This window comes from Ursus arctos, unplaced genomic scaffold (assembly GCF_023065955.2).
Source record: "Ursus arctos isolate Adak ecotype North America unplaced genomic scaffold, UrsArc2.0 scaffold_7, whole genome shotgun sequence".
NCBI lineage: Eukaryota > Metazoa > Chordata > Mammalia > Carnivora > Ursidae > Ursus > Ursus arctos.
In genome coordinates, this window is record NW_026623089.1 from 61,976,676 (window position 1) to 62,003,757 (window position 27,082).

The following is a 27,082-nucleotide window of genomic DNA, read 5'->3' on the forward strand; positions in this document are numbered from 1 at the left end:
TGGGTGGATGAGATGATTTTCCAAGGTCTTCTCAAATTTCTGGCAGCTGAAGAGACTTTGCTTATTTTCCATGTGTCCCCTAGAGGGCAGCGGTGGCCCAAACAGGAAGGGACCTCACTCAGGCTTGTATCTCCTCTGGCGCCAGCCTTTCCTCCAGTCTCTTTACCATTCCTCACAGAACTGTCTTCTGCAAGCAAGTTGGCAGTGGTATTTGAGTGTTGATTTCTGAGTACCTAACTAGCAAAATCATTCCGTATTAGAAAAGAACATTGCATGAAGTATATTTTTAGAAAGAAAAGAAAGTGTATATATCCCTTAATACACGTACACATCCTAACTGGTCCTTTCGTGTATCTTTCATGCGTTTTAGAGTAGGCAAAGGCTTGAGACAGTTGGGGGGGAAACTGTAAGATGTGTCAAAGCAAAGAAATCAAAGTTTTTTTCCTTTAGTTGGTTTGAAACAAACCATAGTATTACTGAATGCCTACTCATTTATTCACCCAGGAGTTACCTAATGTGTAAGAACCGTGTATCAGATGCTGCATTTAGTAATTGTGGAACAGAGAAACTACTGCAGGGAACTTGTAATTAAGAAAGAGATACTAAATTACATGATACAGGGAAGGATGACAGGAATGTACCCAACTAGCTATGAACTGTAGTAGCAGTGTAATGTAAAAATCTTTGCTCCTTTTGCGCATGTTCTGGATTTCTTTTGGAGGCCCACAGGTCTGAAGAAACCCTTGTCCTATTCCAACAGAACACATAACTTTATATTTAAAAGGTGATGACGAACCACAGGAAGCTTCCCAAATAGGGAGGGAGAGCCTGAGTGGGCACTTTTCTGATGCTGAGGTTTTGTTTTTTAGTTAATGTTGCTGTTTAAATATTTTATTCTGCTCAGGGACATTTTTATGCAAAGGGTGCAAATTTCAAAAGAGACTTTGCAATATTGCCCTAAAAGCCTCTTATAATACCTGTGAATTTATCTTCTGGGATCTCTTTTACTGTATTTGGATTCTTTGCTGATTAAACTTCTTTATTCACTTTCATCTTGTGAAATTGGGAGCAATATGCACCTCAAGTATGTGAAGAGAAAGATTAATGATGTCAGAATTATAATTCAGTCAATATTTGCTGAGCCATTTGGGTTTTCTGTATAAAGCAGAAGGTAATGAAAATGGTCTACCTATACAGCAGTGAGTGGCTCTGAGAACATTCCTGCCATAACTTTCAGTCACACCAAAGGTGTGGTCTGTTTATGGGATTGCTTGTTTATGCAGATCACTCTGGCTGGAAATTATACATATTTGTGATATTTTCTGGGAGAATTCTGCCATCATATCTGTCCCTGTGGTCTGCATTACAACCAAGATGTTAGAATATGGACTTTGAGTCCTAACAATGTGTCTGATAATCATTTATGATGTTCTAACTCTAGATTAGGAAGGACATATTTGTTTAAAGTACTTTGAAACTGGTGGATAATTTAAGGGACATTGAAGAGGTAAAGTAGCAGGATCATAGCACTGTGTCAGTGAGATTGATGAAGCCAGGACCAGCCCAGGAAGGGAATACAATTGTTACAACTGGACCAGAAACCATAGCATATTTAAAACTATTTCCATTTGCCCAGAACTAACGAAGCCAACTGTTGTTTCCAGAGCTACTGTGTATCATCTCAAGACCTTATCAAAGGACAGATAAGTTTCTAAATACTTATCACGTAGAAAACTTCTTTAGAAGAAAACAGAAAATTATAACTGTTTGAAAAGGATCTAGACATTTACACTAGACATTTTATGAGGAGGAGAAAAAGCACTATATAATTTGCTTCTTCCCAAGGGTGTGGAAATTTCCCCTAAAAGGAAAAAAAAAATTTTTGTTTGTCGAAAGAGTAGGTGTAAGAGCCAATTTAGACTCCTAACTTTATTTTGCATTTGCAGTTTGAGAGGAGTCTATAAAATGGCTTCTGGTAAACAGTAATCATTCCTCTCTCCTCTGCTCTGTGTGCTTATGTTTAAAAGGAACATACAACCATTGTGTATATTTTGATATATTATCTGTTATAGGAAAGTGTCTCTTTTTTCTTTTGGGAAGAGTTATATTGGATGCCAGAGATAACCAGGTGATTTTCATGTTGGTTCCAATAAGAATTAGACCACTAACTGCATATAATCAGCAGACACTTTCTACCATGTGGCTCATTTTGAAAGTTTCCATTCACAGTGGTCCTACCAATGGATCTCGGGTGCAGAAAAATGGCCAATTCCTTTTGAAAAGAATAAATGATCACTACATTGAATGGCACTGCAATAACATATTCCTAGAATAACCTAGCTTGCTTAGATTTTACAGCTTGTAAAAGCACTTGCACATAGAGCAGTGCATTTGAACTCATGCTGATCCTAGGTGGGGATAGTTAAGTCCATTCCAGACATTTCTAAGAATTAGGAGCTTGGGGGAGTTTCCCAAGATCGCATAGCTAGAAAACAGCTGAGCCCTTTCTCAGGCGAGGTCTCCTCACTCTGCATCTAGATCTACGAAAATTCCAATGAGGCTGTGTTTATACCACATGGTTGCATTCGTTTTCTTACTAGCAGCCTACTGATAGGTTGATGTAACATACACACAGAGGTGCTGTTACTATGTGCAAGCAATGCACGGTTCTCCTTTTTAGGGAGGAGGAGGCAGAGCCCCACCGATGCATCCAGAATCATACAGCTAGTGAGCGGAGGAGTCAAAGTTCTGATGCAGGTGTGTCCAGCTCCACAGCCACACTGCTGCCAGAAAAGCACTTTTCTCTCCAGCACCACTGTTCTAATCAGGGCTTTTCACTCCCCTAATTGTTCTACTTTAAAACTCTGTCAGGCAGCTCCACGCTGACTTTTGCCTCACTACTGCATATTTTCACTGAATACAAGGCTTCCTACATGCCCCAAATTGGCATGGCCCAGTGCCCCTTGAGCATCAACGGAAGACAACCAAAATAATCCAGAAAGCCCAGGGCCCTTTAAGAATGGCAGCTGCCCCTCCCTGTTCTTTGCCTGACTGAGGGGTTCTGAGAAAAAGAGGGCCTGAGCAAAGCACTTGACTGTCTGAGAAAAGGACAGACTTAGGACTCCCCTACCCACAAACCCAACCCCAAGTCAATAAAAAAATGAGGAAGGGCTACAGAAAGAAGTTTGAAAAAGACTCCACAGTCCTGCTGTCAGCCATGTGGACACAATGGTGACAGGGTGCCTTCCCGAAATGGCAGGTCCACGGTTATTGGAAGTGATAGGCAATACCGTAAAAGCCAGTGGCACCCAGGGGACAGGCCCGTGGAAGTTGCCAAGCCACCAGTACTGCCCAGAAGATCCCAGAAAATGCCATCCAGCTGTAGTCATCACCAGTTCTTCATGACTTGGGCTATGATTGCCCATAAATAAGAAAGAATCCAATGTATGATAGGGCCATGATCCAAAGGTAATATCATTTAAATCTCTCTTGTGAATATTTTCAGTTTGAATGTATGGTCCAAACAAGTCATTCAAACTCTCAGATGGATGCTATGAAAATGACTTTCAGGAAAAGCAGTCATTTATTTGATACAATTTGTGAAGCTGCAAATGCAGCTATTAAATTTCTAGTTCTCTAAGGGGGTACTCTGTTCCTGTGAGCAGCTTACTTACAGCTGGCAAAACCACATGTCTGTCTATGGACGTCAAACTCTGTTGGATTACTTAGATAAACATACTATTTGATTAAATTCACCACCATAATCAATAGGGGGTTCTGGTTGTCACATTAATTACTTTCTATGGAAATGCTATGGATGCATCATTTAATTAGATTTTTCACTTAGTACTTATCATAGTATAAGAAATGCCATCATAGTTTTTTGCACATGGTAATGAAATCATTGGTACATTACCAAGATTAAATCATGGAAGAATATCTACCCTTCTGCTTTCCTTCCTGCTAAAATTATCAAGCTTCTTACCGTACCACCTGTGATGACAGGCAGGCTACGCAGAATTTCAAAGCTTTCCGCGACACCTACCAATCTCCATGTCAGAACAAATTAGTATTTCCAGTCTACTGTTTATCATTATGGCATTTTAAAGGCTAATAGCTAATTCTTAAAAACATTAATAACATCTTTTATTGAGAGCTCACGATGTTCAGTGAATGTGTTAAGAGCTCCATTTACACGAGCGTATTTAATCTGCAGAGAAACACTTGGAGGTTTCCTTTCATTATACAGATGTAGAAACTGAGGCACAGGTCACACAGGCAGTAAAGGCTAGAGCCAGGACTGAAACCTAGATCTGACTTATTCTGTGGCCCACCTAGATTAATCCATGTATTTCACAGGTACAGAAATAAACCCAGAGCAGGAACCTGTCTTTCTACAGGGCACATAGCTGGATAGTGGCAGGCAAAACTAGGACTCGGGTTTGCCCCGTCATCTTTATTGCCATCAGCCATCACTATCGGCCTGAGCTATTCAGCTTTTTATTCTCTTATTTCTGTTACGGTATACAGCAGCCAAGCTCAGAGACATGTAAACAATATCCATTAGCACTGCTGCCTGTGATGTGTGGAGCAATCACATTTTTAATGGACTCTGTCTGAGTCCTATGCTTGTCTGCATAGCTCTTAAAGAGGTCTGGAGTAAATCTATTGCTCACTTGGCAGTCAGCATTTGGCACAGTTCCTCAAATGGTAAAGTTGGATGTCTGTGGATTTTGCTTTCTCCTGTATCTCTGGAAACTTCTCTTAGAGAATGTCATCCTGTAGCTCCCCATTCCAAGGCCAAGCACTGTGACTGCTTCATAAAAAGTCTTCTACTCCAAACAACGCTGATCTGGCCATGCCTTTCCCTTGCTTTAAATACTCAGATAAAAGGTTTTATCATGAATGGGTGTTGAATTTTATCAATTACTTTATTTATATCTATTGAGATGATCATATCATTTTCTATTCTACTAATATGGTGATTTACTTTATTGGGTTTTGAATGTTAAACCAACCTTGCATTCCTGTCCACTTGGTCTTGATGTATTGTCCTTTGTTAAGTTGCTAGATTTGCTAATATTTTGTTCAGGATTTGTGGGTCTGTGCTCATAATGTCCTGGTCAGGTTTTGTCATGAGTATTAATGCTGTCTTCATCTTGATCCAGGTGGTGGTCACTTGGATATTTCCATATAATAAAAGTAGGGGCACCTGGGTGGCTCAGTCGACTAAGCAGCCAACTTTTGATTGATTTTGGCTCAGGTCATAATCTCAGGGTTATGAGATCAAGCCCTGCATTGGGGCCTGAGTCCGCTTGAGATTCTTTCTCTCTCCCTCTCCATCTGCCCCTCCCCACACACACTCTCTCTCAAATAAATTAATCTTTTTAAAAAAGTAAAATGAAGAGGGGGAAATCAGAGGGGGAGCCGAACCATGAGAGACTACGGACTCCGGGAAACAAACTGAGGGTTTCCGAGTGGAGGGGGTGTGGGATGGGTTAGCCCAGTGATGGGTATTAAGGAGGGCACGTATTGCATGGAGCCCTAGGTGTTATATGCAAACAATGAATCATAGAACACTACATCAAAAACTAATGATGTACTGTATGGTGACTAACATATCATAATAAATAAATAAATAAAAGTAATTGAGCATAAGTTGTAGACATTCTACTGTACATGAATTACATCTCATTTAAGTACAATTTTAAAAATCATTCATACAGGGGCGCCTGGGTGGCGCAGTTGTTAAGTGTCTGCCTTCAGTTCAGGGCGTGATCCTGGCGTTATGGGATCGAGTCCCACATCAGGCTCCTCCGCTATGAGCCTGCTTCTTCCTCTCCCACTCCCCCTGCTTGTGTTCCCTCTCTGCTGGCTGTCCCTGTCACATAAATAAATAAAATCTTTAAAAAAAAAATCATTCATACAGCTTCACTGTGTCCTTAAGCAAAATTCATTAGAGTGATATCCAGGCTTTTGTTTGCTTGGATAGCCGGGTAATGTTTTGTTTCTTCACCTTGCACCGTGGCCACACAGACTCCTTTTAATTACTTTAAACTATCATATTCTTTCATTTGCTAATGCTCTTCCTTCCACACAGAATGACTCTCCTGTGTACCTCTTTCTCCCCCTGTGAGGATTCTTTTCATCTTTCAAGGCTTAACATAAATGATGTTCCTTCTAGGCCATTTCTTGGAAGACTCTTTTTTTTTTTTTTTATCATTAGGGTTTTTTTTTTAAGATTTTATTTATTGTCAGAGAGAGAGAGAGCACAAGTGGGGGTAGCAGCAGGCAGAGGGAGAAGCAGACTCCCCACTAAGCAAGGAGCCCAATGCAGGACTCGATTCCAGGACCCCGGGATCATGACCTGAGCTGAAGACAGACGCTTAACCAACTCAGCCACCCAGGTGTCCCTTCTTGGAAGATTCTGATGCCTTCCCCACCCACAGGTAGAAGGAGTTGGTCCCTTCTCTATGCTGCCATTGCAGTAGGCACTCCTACTCTATTCTCTCTGTTGAAGGTATGGTTGATGTTGATATTTTGTGAGATTTTTCTGAAATAAAAATATTTTAGAAATTTATATCTAGACAGTATTTTGTTTCCAAGTTTTGCCTTAAAGATCCAGTTACGCTTACTCATCAAATAAAAATAATAAAGCTCTCCTCTGACCTGTGTAATATCAAAGTCCCAAACTCTGTTAAAACTAAAACCTGTTGAGTTTCTTTTGCAAGAGGGCCAGCTCAGAAATTTTGGGTTTTAAAAGAGAGTTTAGCATTTTTCAGAAAACTTAGGATTGCATTAGCATTCTTTATAATATGCTGTGCTTAAAACTAAATGTTTTCAGGCTTCAACTTTATGCATATAAAAATGAAATCCAGTCAATTTCCCTGTGATTTCTTCCTCAGAGGTGCTTGACTTTTCCACCTCCTTTAATTTGGCATTAGCCTTTTTGTTCCCTGTACTGAGTCTTTAAACCACATGTTCTGAGCATCCAATTACTGACTTTTTAATCCGATTAATAGTGAAATCTGTGTCTGGTCTGGCAAAGCACAGAAAATACACTCACAAGTGGTGTCTGCTCACAGTGAGTCCTTCCACTTTGCAGCAGTACTGGACCACAGTTAAACGAATTTCGGATTGAACTTAGACTTAAGAGTGCTAATCCTTGAACTCCTCTTCCTAGGGATGTGATCTTGCACAAGTGACTGAACTTCTCTCAACCTCAGCTTTCCCACCTGTACAAGAGGATAATAGTACCTCGCAGGGTTGCCCTGAGGATTGCATGAGACAAAGCATGTAAAGCACTGAACAGTGCAGAGCCATGGAGTAAGCATTCAATAAATACTGCTGTGTTATTACCACTGCACAAATTATTAAAAATACTCTTTCAGTTTCTCAGAACTGGATTACAAAATCTGTGATTATCCAAAAACTTCTTGGCATTCCCCCCCCCCCTTCTACTTACTCACTCACTTGGACCTGCATTTTAGCATTCTCAGTATCAATTAGCATTTGATTCCGGTTGGCTTTGAACATGAGAGGAAGAGAATTTGAGTTGACTCCTAAGACTTAGTGGTGGTTACACCACAGCACCAAATTGTTTGGGAACAGCTGCAGTCACTCAGAAGAGAACTGCCAGCCTATACATAAATGAGTCCCAACTCTAGAACATTTGGGGATCCCACAGGAGAGTAGTTCAGTGTGTCCACTGAGAAAATGAATGGCTAAAAATTGTTATGAATTTAAAAATCTGTTTAAATTTAAACTACCTCATCAACCCTGAGAGCATGCACTTCATGTTTAAAATAACACGATTCTTTGCAAACAACAAACAAACTTGGAGCACATATGGGTTCCTATCTCCATTGCAATCAAAAACTGGGCCCTTCTGAGTATCTACCACTGACCACAAGTTATAGACCACAAATTCAGACTAAGAGAACGCTTTCTAATACTGGGTCATTGCTTCTAGGCTCCCCGAAATAATTAGTACTTTATAATCAGCACAGCTGACATACACTGGACTGGCTATTTAAATGAATGTATTTATGCTATGTAATGTGGTATGTAATGTGCTATGTAATGGTAGCTGGCAATTATCTGTGGTTTGGGGTAACCCAGGATAGCTACTCCTTGAATAATTGACCACAGTGACCCACATGTCTGCCTAATCAGAAGGAAGCCTCCATGTTAAGTTCTTTGGAATGAATGACCCTACCCACTGTTTTCTATTATTTACCCTGATGCTCACAAAGTGTATTCAGTGGAATACTGTGGATTGTTGATAGGTATTCTAATATCAAAAGAAGGGTTCCCTCATCAAATAAGTATGGATAGCTCAACACAGACTTCTTCCCTCCTATCAATGCATAATTTACTGTCACATATAAACATCCTGAGAAGTCTTGCAATAAGAATTATAACTAAGAAGAGGATAAAATACAAGGTATTTCCCAAACTTGACCATTTATAAATAAATAAAGGACTATTCCCCTTTATTAAGAGTCTCCTTCAGGGCCCGTGCAACAGGATATACTTTGAGAAATGCTACTTGATTAATTTATCTCCTGTTTACTAATAAATTCAATATTCAGTAATTCCAAAAATGCTTTTGTCTACTTTCTTTCCATCTAATTTTTCTCCCTGTTCCTCATCCTTTCCAACCCATTACATTGCCAGATTTAGCAAATTAATTAATCAATTAAAATAAAATAAAAACAGGATACCCAGTTACATTTGAATTTCAGACAATGAATAATTTTTTAATATAAGTTTGTCCCAAATATTGCCTAGGACACTGGAATGTAACTGGGTGTCCTATATTTTATCTTGCAACCCTAACTCCAAGCCAAATGAGGGCTATCAGTAATTAAAGAAATTCAGTTTAATTTACTAATAAGTACATGCAAAGCAGTCATTCGATGCTTGCTGAATATGTTTCTTGAATCTTTCATAATAACAAAAGTGTGAGGCAATTTTTGAGACAACTATATCTTTGGTCTTTTCATAATAATTTCAACATGAATAGTGGAATCACTCTGGAACTAAGACTGAAATAAATTCTTTCACTCCAGTGTGAGCTCTTTGATTTTATATAGATGAGGAAACTGAGCCCTGACAGGAGTGACTTGACTTGCCCAAGGAAATTCTCCCACAAGGAGTAGATTAACTGTAGTCTGGTGTTCTCATTACCTAACTCGCAAGCCAATGGACTGGACTCACAACAAGGCCATCTTAACTGTTATTCACTATATTTGGTAGTGCTAAAAAAAGTTGATGAACTGGTTAATCAAGTGTTCTAAATTATAGTTAGCTAAGTTTACCTAATTAAGTTAGCTACATTTTAGTAATGAAGCTTAATAAAATCATAATATAATGGAATACATTAAAATAAATTTAAAGCCTCAATTATAGTGGATAGAAGTGTTTCCTTTATCATTCAGAAGACACTTCAGGGGCGCCTGGGTGGCACAGCGGTTAGGCGTCTGCCTTCGGCTCAGGGCGTGATCCCGGCGTTATGGGATCGAGCCCCACATCAGGCTCCTCCACTATGAGCCTGCTTCTTCCTCTTCCACTTCCCCTGCTTTGTTCCCTCTCTCGCTAGCTGTCTCTATCCTGTCGAATAAATAAATAAAATCTTTAAAAAAAAAAAAAGAAGACACTTCAATATCTCCCAGTGCCTCAGTCCCTCATTATCGTATAGTATGCAAGAGTGCAAATTTACGAAGACTACCAGAGTGTCTTTTGTGTGCCTCGTGTTTCTATTTATAAACTATTGTGCAGGATACATATGCCTGTTTCATCCATTAGCCACCTCAAATGTGTTATTGAGAAAAAACATCAAGTCCAGCAATAATCTCACAGTACAAACAGTACTGCTTATAAGAGCAGGAGTTTTTGTTTTATAGAAAGTAGAACTACCTATATTCACAGTAGATGATATATCACCTTTTTAAAAAGAGGTATTGGGGGTGCCGGGGTGGCTCAGTTGGTTAAGCATCTACCTTTGGCTCAGGTCATGATCCTAGGGTCCTGGAATGGAGCCCCATGTCGGGCTCCTTGCTCAGCAGGGAGTCTGCTTCTCCCTCTGCCCCTACCCCTGCTTGTGTGCTCTCTCTCTCTCTCTCAAATAAATAAATAAAATTAAAAAACAAAAACAAAAAAAATTAAAAGAGGTGTTGTTTGGATTGGATCCCACACAAATACCAATGTCCCTTCAGGTGCCATGTAACTTAGAGAAAGGAGTGAGGGACACAGGGTCTTCAACAGGGATTCCAGATTGGCCAAAAATTAGGAAGAAGCATTGCTTTCAAACTAATGAATTGTTATGTATAGAGCTTATTCCCCCACTAGATAGATGTGGATATTTAAACATCAAGGAATACTCTTCACTTGGCAATTGAGAATGATATGCTCACTAGGAGCCTAGTCCCTGCCTTATCTGTATTACCCATATATTTAAATCAGACTTCATAATCAAATCATCTGTTAAAATGGGCTGGGGTTTTTTCTGCATAACCTTCCCCTCTTATCTCATCAACCTGACATTGCTGGCGCAAGGTGAAACCATTATAGCACACACTTGTTCCATTAGGAAGTAGAGCAATAATTTAATTTCAAGAAATATCAAGAAATGAGCTAGAGATTCCATTGTATATTTTTCCATAAATTATGTGCTTTCTATGCCATGGTGGTAGTGAGAACATATCTCTCATAGACAACTGACCCCCAGGTGTTGGCTGTCCTGTCAAGGACCCCATGAATCCTGAAGTTGTCATCTCATAAAGATGAGCTCTTTTCAACTCTCCTCAACCTTTAGCCTACCAGGGGTGTTTCAAATACAAAGTGTTGAGGTAGTGTCCCTGAGTTTGATGTCAGAGTTTAAGAGAAGCTGTAGCCCATCAGTGTTCCAATCACACAATGCAATGTCCTACGTTGTAATCAGCATTACTTTGGATGAATAAGGAATCCTAAGTGTGAAGTGCTAATTATATGAAAGTAGAATCCTTCTCTATCAGGAGTTCCTATTTTATTTTTTTTTTAAGATTTTATTTATTTATGTGACAGAGAGACAGCCAGCGAGAGAGGGAACACAGCAGGGGAGTGGGAGAGGAAGAAGTAGGCTCCCAGCGGAGGAGCCCGACGTGGGACTCGATCCCAGAACGCCGGGACCACGCCCTGAGCCGAAGGCAGACCCTTAAGGACTGCGCTACCCAGGCACCCCAAGAGTTCCTCTTTTAAAATGAATAATACTGGGGCACCTGGGTGGCACAGCGGTTGAGCGTCTGCCTTCGGCTCAGGGCGTGATCCCGGCGTTATGGGATCGAGCCCCACATCAGGCTCCTCTGCTATGAGCCTGCTTCTTCCTCTCCCACTCCCCCTGCTTGTGTTCCCTCTCTCGCTGGCTGTCTCTATCTCTGTCAAATAAATAAATAAAATCTTTAAAAATAAATAAATAGAATAAAATGAATAATACTTAAATAGGGGTTTGACCTCTGGCAAGTGACCTGATCTTTATGGTCCTCAGTTTCCTCTTCTATAAAATGGGGAGGGTAGTGGTACCTCCTTCATAAAGTCATTGTAAGGTGTTAATGTGAGTGTGAAAGCATTTCCCACCCACACATAGTGGGTTCTTACTCAATACTGACTAATATAATTATGGATTAAAATGTCTGGTGGCGATCTTGGAGTTTATTACTAGTATTTGTGCACACTAGTACCTTCCCTGTTTATTACACTTTAATCTTTGCAAACCGTTTTCATGATCTCAAAGTGCCTTTTCAATGTAATATTGGCAGTGATGACAGTGGAACAAATGAAACCATGAAGGGCAGTTTTCCCTCAAAATTGAAGCTTTTTCATAAGTAACATAGATGCCTGTATATGTGAGCAGTTGGAAGTTAGAACTAAGGTGTCTTGTACAACTTTATCATTCACCATTATTAAAAATCATTCACTGTGGGCTTTCTTGCCCACACTGCTGTTCAAGCTCTGTGGGGATGGAAACATGATGACCCTGTCATGCCCATCAGCACCACCTCAGTTTTTTTCTAGGATGGACACAAGGATGGGAAGTGAGATTTTGTGCCTGACCCCAGGAGTCCTCGGCTTATGTTTACAAGCTAAGGAACTGGGCTCCATCAATATTGATCTTAACCTGTTTAACTGCTTATATCACTCACATGTGATGCAGTTAACTACTTGTCCATAAAGGGGAGTTTACCAAGTGGTAAATTAGAGGTCATGTGAAATATGACGGTAAACATAAATATTTACAGAACTCAGGAGAGACTTGGTTGTGTGCACGAAGACAGATGTTCTCATCTCCAGGGAAAGGAGTCAGCTCCTTGGTGCTTTCAGATAAGGAACCATTATGAAAAGGCGACTAACGCTAACTAAGGAAGCCTCTATGATTCAGCTTTTTTCTAGGGGCTGACTGGTGCGTCGCCCTCCAGGTTACTGGTGTTTCTCAAAAAAAAAAAAAAGTATTCCTTTTAAAGTGGTATCTATACATAAGTTAGTCTACTGTGCACTGAATTACCTCAGAATAGTTACTTTCACATGGTCTGACGATCAGGGTTAGCATTCTGGGTTAGAAAGAATTCTGGTCCCCCCTCTACTCACAGAGCAAGTCACCCTCTAGGAAACTTCATTTCCCCGTCTCCCATACTTGAGATAATAATTCTCAAGCTTGTCATGAAGATTAAGCGACATGTATATTAGAGATGCTGGGTAAGCAGGAAAATGTGATATGCATATAGGTGGAATTATTCTTCTGAAATGGTCTCTGTGTGTGTGTGTGTGTGTGTGTGTGTGTGTGTGTGTAGCCCGTTTATTTTTCTCGTTTCTGCATGTAGTTTAGCTCACTTCTACAGTGGGAGAAAATGCAGCAATTGCAAGTCACTGGCAGAGCAAAAACGTCAAGTCTCAAATATTACACTTTCTACCTTATAGAGAGAATTTGGCGGAGGCTATTATGTATAATACTGACAGTCAGCACTTGGGAAATGAGTTGCAGGAATGATATAGTTCCTCTATGATTGATCTTTGGTACTCACAAATCAAGGGATACACCGTGGGGTACAGTATTTTCAAACAGTCTCCTAATGAGTCCATTTTCACATTTACTCGTTTGTGTAGAGCTTCATACTTTACATTTTCCACAAACATTTTTTCACTTAGTCCTCTTAACAACTTTGTAGAAAGTTATGATTCTTAGCCTCATTTTATATAAGGAACTTTGAGGTGCAATGGATTAAAGGACTAGCACAGAATTATGTGGCTTGTTAGTGGGAGAGCCAAAATACAATTCTATTTTCCTACTGTTTCCACTACCTTGAATGTGTGTTTGGAATTTTTTTGGTTTTGAGGTTTTGGGGTTTTTTTTTTTTTTTTTTTTCACTTGTTTCATGAAAAGAAACACAGTTTGGTATTTTTTGTATGAAACCGTTGGTCAGGCAAGATAGCCTTAAATATGCTATGATACATAAATCTTGTCATTTATTTTTAATTAAGTAAAGTTGAAGTCTAGCATTAACACCTTTTTAATATCAGGAATACAGCTTATTCCTGAAACAAATGTCCCTTTCACATGCAGATTTTTTATCATAGTTCTACTTTTAAAAAAATCAAAGATACACATTGTGCATTAGACTGTTGTGTTTTTCTTCTTTCTAGAGGTATGATATATATGTTTTCATATTTTTATGAAAGAATCATACCTTTACTTTAAAAATAATATTTTACTTTAAAAAATCAAAGATAAACATTGTGCGTTAGTTTGTTGTGTTTTTCTTCTTTCTAAAAGTATGACATGTTTTCCAGTTAGTAACACCATACTAAACAAAGACATGTAGATAACCATAAAAGCTGTTTACTACCTCCTCATACACATGCTGAGCTAGACCAGTAGAACACCATCTTATTAAGAGAAATTTTGACAGGAAGAAGAAGGTAGTTAGATTTGTGGAGCTTGCAAAATCACATTTTTACCAAACTCACCCCAACCCAACAGAAAACCAAATGAATGGATCTATACAGAAAGGATCTTTTTTTAAAGATTTATTAATTTATTTTAGGTAGAGCATGTATGAGCAGGTGGAGGGGCAGAAGAAGAGGCAGAAGGAGAGAAGTGGACTCTCTGCTGAGCATGGAGTCCTACTCGGGGCTCAATCGCAGGACCCTGAGATCATGACCTGAGCCAAAATCAAGAGCTCGATGCTTAACCCACTGAGCCACCCAGGCGTCCCCACACAGATTTTTATGCAAACCGGCACAAATACATTTAACATACTACAAGAAAAGAATACCTTTGTGTAGATGCCCAGCACAGAGTCTATATCTATCAGTGCCTGGTAAAATAGTAACTCCAATAAGAAAAACCTTTTTGCCATCACAGAAAAACAGTATTTAATGCTTCTACCTTTAAAAGGGTAATCACAAAAATTCCAAGATTAGATCCACTAGATTATGTTGAGTATTCATCTATTCATCTGTCCATCTCTCTATACTTTCTAGATCTATCTATCCTTTAATGGTGCTTTAGAAAAGTTTGTCATAAAAACTAAATCAGGACTGACAGTGGTAACTGGACTACAAACTCAAGGCTAGGAGTTCATTTCCACTTGTAGTTTTCAGGTAAAGAACATCTCTTCCAGTTGATTTCCATAGCCAAGATTGGCTCAGATTTCCCCAAAACGGTGAACAGAAAATAGAAGCTTCAGAGATCTCCAGAGTTTGGTAACACCCAAGATCAATTCCCAAGCAGTCAAAAACCACACAGCTTAGCCACTTGGGCTTAAGGGTTTTCAGTATCTTACCCAGATGAAAAAGCTATGAACACACAGATTAACGCAAAGCCTGCCTGTAGTATTTGGGACAGAAAGCGATCTTGATGGCAGGTGCTTCCATGTTGTGGAAGCTGGGGAAGCTGGGGAAGCGCCCCTCCCCTCCATATGGAATGCTGGACAACATCTGGCCCCAGAGCAGTCGGACATCTTGGAGAAGCCGCTACTCTGGCAGAAGCACCAGAATTCCTGAATACAAGGAAAGGTCTCAGGAGACACAGAGGTCCCAGGAGGGTCAGATCATTTCCTTTTGGGGCCTTCAACGCTTAGCATGAATGAAGAGCGACAGAACAGTCAGTCTTACCTGCCTGTCCCCAGCCTTTCCGGCGACCCAGCTGCCTGGCGGTGGGTGTCAGAGCCGCAGTTCTAGGGCTGGCACGCAAGACGATACGTCCAAGCAAGTCACCGCTAAACCACTGCTTGAGTCCAGGGCCCAGAGCCCTTTTTGTGCTCTGGAGTCCAGAAGCGTTTCTTTAAAAGCCAGAAAACCCCAAAACTGATGGCCAGCAGATCGACTTATACCACCAGCCACTGTATCTTTACGGTGCCACAGTTGTTGGCTGTTACGAAAGCCGCATGGTAACGCCAGGAATCTGCTCCAACAGCTATTTTTTAACATCTTTCTACCAAACGCATCATCTGTAGTTGAAACCAGGCACATGGATGGGCTGATTCTCTCCCACGTGCTCAAGCCTTGGTAGTACCTGGCCGTGAAAATTCTCAGTAATACCTGGAACTCGCCACCCAGGAAACTCTCCTCTAAACAGCCAACAACAACACCAAATTTTACATCCACGGAGGAAGAGACCGCCCCCGCAACGCGGTCCTTCTCTCTGGTGCCTCCGGCCTCACGCAGCTGCCTCTCCAGGCCTAGGTGCCCGGAGGCGCAGAGGAGCGTCTGCGCCTGCGCGGAGGCGGGGCCTTGGCCCCTTGGGCTGCAGCCACGTGCTGGCCGTTCTGTGGGCATCTGTTACCCACGGCTGAGATGCGGGTTTATAAAATAATCCTGAAAAGGCTCTCTCTATAGGAGTTTCATGTAAGTACTTGAGGATGCTTTATGTATCTGAGAATATTCTCTATAAAACTCATGGCAACAGAAATGTTGAACAAATGATTGAATTGAAAATAGAATTATCTTGCGGTCGTCTTTAATTTGCAATTTTAAAATTCTATGATCCTAGAATACATTTTTGAAAAAACTCTAAAAACTCAATAGTACAAAAAAAAAAAGTAATAATCCAATCAGAAAATAGGCCAAAGACATGAACAGATATTTCAGCAAAGAGATATGGATAGCAACAATGAACACGAAAAGATGTTCAAAATCATTGGCCATTAGGGAAATGAAAATTAAAACAATGAGTTTTCCCTACAAAATTACTCAACAAGTGAATTTAAAAAAAATAGTGATAACACCAAATGGTGAGAATGTGCAGAAACTAGACCTCTCGTACATTAGTGGTGGGAATGTTTATGGTACTCTGGAACATAGCTTGACAGTTTCTTAGTATATGACCCAATAATTGTATTCTTTGGCATTCATCCCAAAGAAATAAAGACTTGTGTTAATACAAATATCTATGTACAGGAAGAGTTATTGGTAATAGCAAAATACTGGAAACAAACATCCTTCAATAGGCAAATGGATGAACAAACTCTGGTACATCCATGTAATAGAAATTTACTCAGTAATAAAAAGGATCGAGCTAGTGATAACAAGCAACTCCCTGGATAAACTTCAAGGGCATTATGCTTAGTTAAAACAACAACAACAACAACTGTATGCTCCCTACTAATGTAACAGTTTCAAAATGGCAAAACTCTGGAGATGGAGAACAGATTAATGTTGGGGGAGGCAAATACAAAGAGGATAGCATGTGGAAGTTCATTTGTGATAATGGAACAGTTCTGTGTCTCAACTGTGGGAATTTTTTTTAATCCTATGACTTTGTAAATATTTACCATAAAAGCCGGTCATAAGTTTCTACACTGCTTTTGTGCAATACAATCCCAAAAGTGTTTAAATACACACTGTTGGTTTAATTCAGCTTAAGTACCAATTCTGAATATTTATTAAAAGCTAATAGTATTGATTGTATTAGTATGCAACAATTTTAGTATACGAATGTGGATTCTTTTATGGCAATAACAAGAACAGGGATACATTCATGGCAGTGACTCAGGATTCTTTGTATTGTTCCTTTTCTCTCCTTTCCTATTGGCATAATATAGTCTATACCTTTTGCTCATTTTCTCCCACTTTTCCAGAATCAGGGGTTTTATGTGTAAAATTTGGGGGCTACAAAGCACCATTAAGGCAATCTCTTCCTCAGATCACTATTCCTGTTTGGAAGGACTTTCTAGAACAGTGACTTTTCCTCTGCCTTATCTGAATTACCATTTACACCAGTTTATTTTTCTGAAAGTTCTTCCTATCAGTTTCCCTCAGATCGAGGCATCAGACTGGGTAGTTCTATGATGACTGTTTGTTCTTTGGGCCCTATAGAAGAAGCATCTTCTGAAGGACCTGAGCCTCGGTGCCTCCTGGGGATGGATGGCAAATGGTAGCCTGCCAACTTGGTATTTGTATAGGTGTCTTTCTGGCCCTAGCAACTGCCTGCTGCTTAAGAATGACGCTTAACTCTTTTAATTTATAACTGAGGAAATGAAAGTGAAGAAAGGCAGGATGTCAAAAAACAGGTTAGTGATAAAAGAAGGCTTTGGCACAAGCTAACACAGGTGCAAATGCAGCTGTCAAAATCTCAAAAACAAAATTTACTTCTGCATGCCTCAGTTTCTCATATATAAAATTGTTATGATGATAATACCATCTACCTCATCAGTTGTCGTATTAATTGAGAAAATTATTTTAAACCTCCTAGACCATTGCCTACCGTATATGAGCTCCACAATACACGTTCGTTCTGTTTCTTTTGAGTTTCTACCCTATCTCTTAGACCCCAGGGCAGTTTGAAGAGAAATAGCTTGCAATAAAAAGGGCTGATTGCTAGGAATGAACAGGGTTAATTAACTTTTCCCAAGAAATGTGTTCCTGAAAAGAATCTGTATTGATTAAACCTTTCAAGAAGGGGTCACTTTTAAATAGACTAAGGAAGTTTGTTTTGTGCCAAGTAAATTATCGCCCCCTCATGTCTCTGTCTTGAAGTTCTTAGAGTAGACCCCCATACTTGACTTTTCACTACCCTCTCTTCTGGGCATCAAAGATTATGAACCAGTAACTCCATTTCCAAAGACAGTTCAATGGGGATGGCTTAAACAAAACAGGATGCCCTTAAAAGGCTCCGTTTCTCCCAGCCCTTCAGCATCTCAGAAACATAGTACCTGAGAACTTCTTGGGGACTAAGGACACATTGTTGCCCTCTTTGTATCCCCTTGGTACGCAGCCGCCTCCACACAGATTTATTAAATGAATGAATTCCTTAAGGTAGCTGAACACATCGATACCTTTATCCCCCAGTCCCCTCTTTTTATAGGCTGGGGGTGAGGGCAGTTTAAGGGAGTTGAATGCACACTAATTTCAGCAGGCTGACTGAAAGCTGCTTGAGGGCCGGGACAAGGCTGGCTTTGCGCATTGTCACTTTCTTGAAGCTTGACAGGATACCTAACATACTGTGGGCACACAATAAGTATTTGTTCTGTGAATGCATACAAACTACCTCTGGTCCTATCCTCAGAGGTCATAGTCAGCCTAGAAGAGCAAGAAAAGTTCACCAGGAGGGATGGACTGCCCTGGGCTTTCAAGAATTCTGACAACCCACGAGCACCCAAAGCCAATTTCACTTCCTCTCTCAGCCATTTGCAGGAGGTTGTAAATCCCCTCCTTCCTCGGGTGGGGGGACAGCCAGGTCGTGCTTACGCCCCCTGCGGGGACCCCAAGTCACAGAAGAAGGTAACCCAGAGGGGGGAGCCCGCCTGCACGTGCAGCCTCCCAGGAGAGGAGGAGGCTGGGCTAACGCAGTACTTAGTCAGCAGCTGTGCTCGCTTTTGAAACAAAAGCCAATGTCCTCCCTCGGAGTCCGCGGCCGGTCAGCTCCTAGGGGGAAGAAAGCCATGCTGCCCAGCCGGTTAGTGGCCCAACTTACTTTTCCAGAGCCTGGGACAAAGGGCCAGCAGTTGTACGGGTGTGGGTGGGACGCCGGGGATAGGGACGGGGGCCCAGATCGCCCTGACCCGACCCTCCCGGCCGCCTGAGAGAAGGGTCGGGGTCTCCCGCGCTCCGCGCATGTTCGTCCCGGGCAGTCCGCCTCCCAGCGCCAGGCCCCCCGGGTCTGCGTAAAGCTGAGGCACCTTTGCCACCGGCGCCCCAGCGCACAGACACACCAGGCCCCGGTTTCATGAATGAAATCCAATCGTGTGGATATAAATAGCCGCGAAGGCTGCTAACGTCACAGTGCGAGCGGCGGCCGCCACGGCGGCGGAGCTCGGGGCCGGGCGCTCGGTTCCGCCCGGCTGGCCCGCCTGGGAGCGGGGTGGGGGCAAGAGAAGAAGGGGAGGGCCGGGGTGGGAAAGGGCGAGCCCCTCTCCCCCGGACGGGAAGAGCGGCCGCGGCGCTGGGCGAGCCCGAAAGGCGAGGCAGTGCCATGCTGCCTTTGTGCAAAGTTGGGCGGCGGGCGGCACGCGGCGCGCAGGGGTCCCGCACACCCGCGACCGCGCGCAGTCGTGGCTGCTGCTGAGTGGCGGGGACCCCCCCGCTCCCCCCAACCCTTGAAGGCGGAGAGAGCTCGCGTCTCGCTCGGCTTCAGGGTAGGTTTTGTGTCGTGAATGCGCTATGGTATGAAACTTATTCTTCGAGCAGCCGCGGAGCCCCCACCGCCCGGGCCCCCAGCGGGTGGCGTGTGGGGGCCCCGAGCCGCGCCACGCGGCCAGCAGCGTCCCGACAGAGAGTTGTGGGACCGAGTTGCTGGGGGAGCCGCCCTCGCCTCTCGGCGAGGCCGGGAACCCTCGCATCCGAGGCAAGCAGAAGAGATTTCTAGGAGCGCCCGCACAGCCGCACCCCTTCTTGGAGCTGAGAAAATGTACAACAGGCACCCTTAGCGGGCTGGCTGCGCCAGGGAGGGGGTGGTGCCGCGTCGGCAAGAGGGCTCTTTTCCTTCGAAGAACAGTGGTGGGAAGCCGGAGGACCCGAAAAGGTGGATCGCTCGTCCCTTAAGCGCTTGCAGCCCCTTGAGAGTTGACTGGTCAGCCCACAGTTTGGCGCTCCCCACCCCCAACCCCGTGTCTATGGAGTCTGTTGTGAGTTGCTGTGACAACAGTAGGAGCTGCCATGAGGGGCTTGCAAAACACCTTACCTTGTCTCTGTGTGCTCAGCTTTTGGGGAGAACAATGGGGTGAGGGTGGAGAAGGGAGATGTTGCAGACAAGGGAATCCAACCCCCTCTCAAAAAAAAAAAAAAAAAAGGAAGTGGAAGGGGAAGGAAGGCACAACTATGCAAAAATATATCATTAGATCCTACTTTTAGCTGCGCCTTTTCTATCCTCAGCAGTATCAAACATCTCAACTGCGGAGCAATGTCAATATTTAGACTTGGACAAGCCAGAAAGTTAGAAGGGAGCGCCAAGCGCAGGGTTTTGACTTGGCTTTGCACGTCAGCACACAAGCTGTGCCTTTCGAGCTGACTGTACACATTTGCTGGGGGGAAAAAATGCATGAAGGTTGATATATATACAAAGGCACCCAGACCTAGGAAACTGTAGGAAGTTAAGACCTGAAGAGTTGCCTTGACTTTGAACTCCCCCCCCCCCCCACCTGGGCTGTTCAGGCAGTTCTGTTGGACCCCAGCCAGAGGCTGAACTTGAGGTTTCTCTAGTTTGGGGCTCCCCCCCTCCTCAACCAGGGTTGTGCTGTGTATTCTACGCTGTACTGTGTATCATCTCTAAACTGAAGACAATAATGTTATCAGTAGTTTTCATGTTTGTATAAAGTCCTCTCACTATCAGCAGATATAAATAGCCAATAGGCTGTGTTTGTGTGACCTCCGGCAAGCTCTAGGCTTTTCTAAACATACATTGATAAGTTTGTTTACAAACACTGTTTAGAAATTTGGAATTACATTTCCTTTCCAATAACTTTGTAGATGCCTAAGAGTCACTGGTTGCTAGAAAATAAACACAAGTTCTCTTCAGTATAAAGAATGTCTGACCGCTGCTCTGCAGGTGGGGTAGGCAGTAAATTATTGTATTGGGTTGACTCTGAGGTTCCTGGATCATATTTAGACATACTGGTGGGAAAGGGGTTTAACCAGTTCCGCCCAGTGTGGAAGACTTTGAAAAATCATTGGGAAGCAATAAAATCATGGTCAGCATTCTCCTAAACTTGCCCATTGGTTGTTATTTTCCCATATTTTGAAAGTAGTGTAAATTTAAGTACATAGGGCTGTGTGTGATCGCAGAGGTGAATATGGAAACACAGGTAATTTGATGCCATTGTCTCAATAGCACAACTTGTAACTACAAAAATATAATTTAATAGGAAAATGTAGAATTGTTTCATCTTTTCCCTATGGTATTGCCCCAAAATGTTATTTTGGAGGAGTAGTGTGTCAACTTGTATGAGTTCTGTATGGTAAAATGCCTGGAAGGTTCTCCTTGTTCCCATCCATGGGTTTAGGCGAAGTGCTTTTTTTGTGTCATCCCCAAATGTTCAGAAATATATTTTCACAAATGCTACAAAATGTTAACCTAGCTATTTCAGGATATATTTGACCCAAAGAAATGCCACTTGAACACTGGCATTTAGCAAAAGTAAAGCAGATTCTGCCCTTAGGGGGTGGAGGGGAGAAAATTGTGTGTTGAAAATTGTAGTGGCTTCTCATGTGCTCCCGGCCAGCAGTAGGACTTACAAGTGTTTCTCTCTTTTATGTAGGTAAGTCCAGCTGTGAGCAGGGTGTTCTATTCTTCGCTTCCAGAAAGCCAGGTCAGTGTCTCGGGGCAAACCCATGACTGTAGATTGATGACATTTTGTGTCTAATTCTGAGCATGGATTTCAGAACAGGTTTCTCAGTCATTTGTCTTAAAACAATTTCTTTACCATTTTTTCATGGACTCAGTTATGAACATCGCAAGTTCAGTAATTAATAAAATTATTCTCTTTACTCTGTAAGTAAAATGGTACTAAAATGGACCTTGAATCGGTTTGTACTTGAGGACTGTTTTGGAGGGGTGGGGATCAAAGGGTTGCCAGACTCACTGAGGGTGCTGGGGATCTGGGTGCTTGATAATTAAGGTTTTCCTTCTATCCTAATCTTAGCATTCTAGAGCTGAAAGAAACTTGTTGTAATAATAGCTCATATTTTTTTTAGCATGAACCAATGTGTTGCATTCTTTACATTTATGTTCTCATTCTGCATAAAAAAAAAAAAAAAACCTGTGAGGTGAAACTACTCTCTTGATCCCCAAAAGACAGGTAAAGAACTGGAAGTTCAGAGAGGTTAGATAATATATTCAATTCCTACTTCTAGGAAATGGAAGAAACAGGATTTTTTTTTTTAATCTGTCTCACACTAAAACCTAGACTTTCTAGTTGAAAAATTTTTCTCTAGTAGGGAAATTGGAGCCAAGAAAGGTTGAGTGAGTTGCCTAAGATAACTTGGTAATTACAGCTCATATAATAACATGAAATGACCCAACTGTTGCAAAAGAATAAATACCCTTCTCTTAAATAAAATGGTGTAATAGTAAGTATTCATGTGTACTTTCTGGCATAGCACTAAGATTTAAGAAAGTTTTTATCAGGAGATCTCTGGTCTTAAGGATCTTGCAAACAGATTTAAAAGCAAGATATTAAACATTCATGTATGAAAACTTAGAGGATAAATCAGATCATAGATGCCAAAAGGCTGAATTGGGAGGTCAGTGGTACATTTACAAGAAGTTCAGCATTTTCCACTCTGTGGGATTACTTTGCAATTCCATGTATGCGTGGAAAAAATTTCAAGCACATATTTTGTCTGAATAGATGATAAATGAGTGAGAGTTTAGGAAAAGACAGAAGGTAGAATTTCAACCCAACAGGGAGAGATTATGCAGTCATCTAGAACTGCTAAATTACAGTATCTCAAACTCAAAGGTGTTATTGCTTCAAAACCATTGTAACAAAATTGTGAGCTGTTTGAATATGCACAGCGTCTTTGAGAAAGCATTACTATTTAGCATGATGCTTTACTCAATTACTTTTAGAACCTTAATTTGTCTAAAATGTGCCACGTAGATAAATTTGGATGCATAATAGATAAATCCCAACCAAAGTCCTGAAAATGACCAGTAAAGATTAAGCAGGACATTTTCAGTTTTTACCAGGATTGACAGCCTTCTCTTCCCATCTTGCCTACTTTTTGTAGAATAATTTCTAGCAGTTGTCAATCCGTCTTTGGGAGTATTATATAAAGGAGTAATAAAAATATGAAATGGGGAACAAATTAGTAAAGAAAACCTTAATACATCATCTTTTTAAAAATGTACTGATATCCCCAACTCAAGCTAATAGCCCTAAAAGCTTAATTAGCTAAGAGATACTTTTAAGCATTTAAGGGATTTTTATAAGCTGTCCTATAACAGCTTTGTCCTGTACAAGTTGTTCTACGGTGTATCATTACAGAGTGGATCACAAGAACACGGAAAGGATCCCATTGCCGGTTAAGACCACACCATCGACTGATACTTAGTTAGCTGTGACAGTGCTATGTCATAAAAATATCAGTATAGCAACTATAAACCTGTAGTTATTTAAAAAGTAAAATTAGGGGCACTTGGTTGGCCCAGTCAGTAGAGCATGTGACTCTTGACCTCGGGCGCCTGAGTTCAAGCCCCATGTTGGGCACAGAATTTACTTTAGAAAATCTAAAAATAAATAAATAAAAAGTAAGATTACATTCTGAGTCATATGTTAGCAAGACCTTATAATTAGCATGTTATCCCTAATAATAATTTAAATAGCAATCGTTCGTTTGCTTTATTGGATTTCAGAAGGCTTTGGTTCATATGCTTGACCTATCTTGAAACATGGGTGGAAACACTTGAAATTATATTGTTCTTCACTCAGGAAGTTTGCCTGTAGAAAATAGAGGAATTTTTAAAAATCTTTTCTTTTGGTCTTCTTTTAGAAAACAGGCAGTTCAGTCACATTGTTTGAAGGCCTCACTCTGGCTTCATGTAATACGGTTCAAAGAGTACAGGTGATCTGAATTTGATTTTTGTGTTCATCTTCTTTTCTGCACTCAGGCTTCCCACCAACCTCACAACACCAAAACAAAACTTGAAGAAGGAAGGAAACTTAAGTCACAAAAAGTGGCTTATGTTGTAGAAAAGGGTAGGAGGAGGTGGGAGGTGGAGGGTAGGGAAGCTTTGCCGGGAAGGCCAAGAGGCAGTCACTCAAATGGATGGGATGTGTATGGACTGGTTAGTTATATGTCAACCTCTGAATTATTTTTTTTTCATTTATAAACAAAGTCACCGCCTCCTCTTCCTGAAATCCTGTGTTTGTGCACATAGGGCAGAAATTGGGAAATAGGCAAATAAAGAAACTGACATGAACTGTGGGTATGACAGCCAGTCTTTCCAGATGTCCCAAGACACTTCTGTCTCCAAATATTCCCCTCAGCTGTCCCATCAAGTACATTAGCGTGTCTCTGATAAGGCTCTGTCCACAAAGGAGTGAATTTGGAATTTTTACAAAGAAAGAAAGAGATCCCAGTAGATACAGAAGAAGCAATTACATTTCTCCACTCTGCACCTGTGTATTTATTGCATAGACCCAGGTTAATGCCACGTTCCCCGTGCTAACGAGGCTACCATCTCAGGCTCCAAACCTCTGTGAAGAAAGTTCCTTTGAATTGTTACTCAACCATAGTCCAAACCCCTAATGAGCACTGGAATAACAATAACCAGCAATTATTATGCTCCTACTAGATGCCAGACATTTTACTGCTTTTCAACTAAAATTATCAATTCCAGTTTTGCGGAAGCAAAAAAAATGGAACTCAGATATGTTAAGTTCAAAGAGCTAACAGAAGGTAGAGCTTAGATTTGTACCCAGGTCTGCCTAAGAACTTGAACACATGTTTGCTTTAAATCAACTCCTGGAGGGCAGGGGGGAGAAACACTTTAAACCATTTCATTCCAGGTTATTTTTGCGGATGGTAGACACAGGAGTTAAATAATTATTCTTATGGGGTTTTTTGTTTTGTTTGTTTTGTTTTTGATCTAACTTGAGCCACATAGCAGGCTTGTCTGGACAAATTTTTTAACTCTCCAGGTCATTTCTAATATATTTTGACTGAAGTCAAATCTTACACAGTTGAGTCATGAAGGGTGGAATCATGCATCCAGAAAGGTCCTCAGAGATACTTAAGACAACCTCATGTAAGTGAAAAACCTGCCCCCCAGAGAAGGCATCTAGCTTACCCACTCTCGTGGTTAGTAATGGATGCAGCTGAAAGTGAACCCTGGTTCGAAGTCCTAGCCCAAGACTCGATTCTAGTACATAATACTGCCTGAAAAGTGCCAAGTCTTCCAAACCCTCCCATGTAGCCAAAATTACAACCATCAAGTATGAAATCCATCGGAAACCTAAGGTACATCCAGAAATGGGTGATAAGAGGACTCCTGCAGTGTAAAGATACAGTGGGCACCAAGAGAAACCTCACTTCTCTGCATTGATGCCAATGCAGAGCTGTCTTCCCGCTCACTCAAAGCATAGCCAACCCACTCCCATCTCTTCCACCTTGTGTTTGTGGACCCATCTGTTTTAATCAGTGTGGAGCTTTCCAATTTTGTCTATGGACCTCTGGCTTTTTACTAACTATGCGACAGAGAAGTACTTCTTAGCCTCATTTTTCTTGTCTATAAAGTGGACAGTATCAGGTCTCTTACGTAGATGTTATGAAATCACACACATAAAGCACATAGTTGGTGCTCAGTATAGGGGTCGTTCTCTTCTTCACCTTCCTAGAGTATTTCAAGGGGAAATGTTATCATTTTTCCCCTAAACGAACTAGAGTTGTTTGAATTCTGACACTGCAAGGGGTTGTTATAGTAACGTTTTTTCTTGGGTAAAAACGTGTCTAGTGGTCTCCTGGGGTCCCAGTGGCCCAGTCACAATTACATTGGTTTCCTTGGCACTCTAGGGTTGCCACGGCGTTCCGGAATTATTTTATTGCTTCAGTGTCTCCTGCAAAGTAACACCAAGCTCCTCTTGGAGATTTGTGGCTCTGGTTTCCTTGCAGACACTGGTGGAAGCTTCGAACATGTTTTCCACATAGACCCTTGCATCCCAGAGCAGCTACTCTATTTTGAGCCAAGTAACTAAGAAATACTTCCAGGGAGTATTATTGCCGGTAGAACATTCCGGCTTTCAATTTCAAAATAGGTGAGTCTTGCCTACTATCATTTCAGTTAACTCGAGCATGAGGTGCCGTCTGCTCTGGCCCTGTCTTTTCTTTCCGTCCTGTGTTGCTGACTAATCTATCGATAGGAAAAACATAAGCACTACAATTTCCCCTTTCCCCCTCAGCGCTTGATAACTACCCTGGCCTAAATTACATCTCTGGGAAGTGTTTCATCACACTCCTCTCCCCAGCTGCCACACTGTGTCATGTGGCACTCACTGCCCTGCTTCGGATTTTTGGAACCAAGTCTTTGGCAGCATGTCCTGTGCGTCACATACACAGAGGAAAGCCGCTGTGGTGTTTTTTTTCTCTTATTGTACTTTCTCTGAGGGGCCCAGGATCGCCTTTATTTTCCTAGTGGCACAGTCTCCCTTTCAGTGTTTGACAAAGGTAAATTGCAGAATGTATGTCCTTTTCTTCGGGTTTAGGGCTGGCAGTTACACATTGTCCCCTGTGCTAAGTGGCTGGACCGGGGCTAGCTGCATCAAGATTACCACCTGCTAGATTGCCCCTAACCTGAGGACTAGTCTCATATTGGTTATATAAATTTCAGTTCATACCGAGGAGTTTATTTGTAAAGCAGGGCTTCTCAGACTGGAATGTGCATACAGATCACCTGGGCGTCTTGATACAGTGCAGATTCTGATTCAGGAGTTCTGGGGTGGGACCTGAGACGCTGCCTTTCTCCCAAGCTCCCCATCAATGCCAAAACGGCTGGTCTAAGGATCACGTTTTGAGTAGTGAAAGTCTAAAGTCTAGGTGTTACTGTAGCTTATGCTGAAACTCACGCCTTCCAGGCTGTAAGACTCCCACCTTATTTTGTTTGCTTGTTTCT

At 41.7% G+C, this 27,082-nt stretch overlaps 2 protein-coding genes across 29 annotated transcripts in view; one reads left to right on the top strand and one right to left on the bottom strand.

Annotated features, from left to right (window-relative positions):
- RHOBTB1 (Rho related BTB domain containing 1) overlaps window positions 1–27,082 on the top strand; it is a 117,020-nt gene that overhangs the window by 34,526 nt on the left and 55,412 nt on the right. For 13 of the 28 annotated variants that reach the window (XM_057308243.1, XM_048218735.2, XM_057308238.1 and 10 more), the window contains one exon: window positions 21,729–21,779. The exons of 7 other annotated variants lie outside the window; for them this stretch is intronic. The gene's annotated coding sequence lies outside the window, so the exon portion shown is untranslated. Of the gene's footprint in view, window positions 1–18,782; window positions 18,932–19,323; window positions 19,611–21,728; window positions 21,780–27,082 lie in introns of those variants that run through there. 8 more of the 28 variants (XM_057308242.1, XM_048218731.2, XM_057308236.1 and 5 more) reach the window with 5 other exon arrangements.
- LOC130543072 (ADP-ribosylation factor-like protein 2-binding protein) lies at window positions 15,199–15,813 on the bottom strand. Its single transcript, XM_057308827.1, has one exon. It carries the CDS (start codon window positions 15,811–15,813, stop codon window positions 15,199–15,201), a length of 615 nt encoding a protein of 204 aa, XP_057164810.1.

Bases quoted from the DNA above. Each gene is read 5' to 3' on its own strand.
- LOC130543072 (XM_057308827.1), bottom strand. From the start codon at position 15,813: ATGCCCACAGAACGGCCAGCACGTGGCTGCAGCCCAAGGGGCCAAGGC.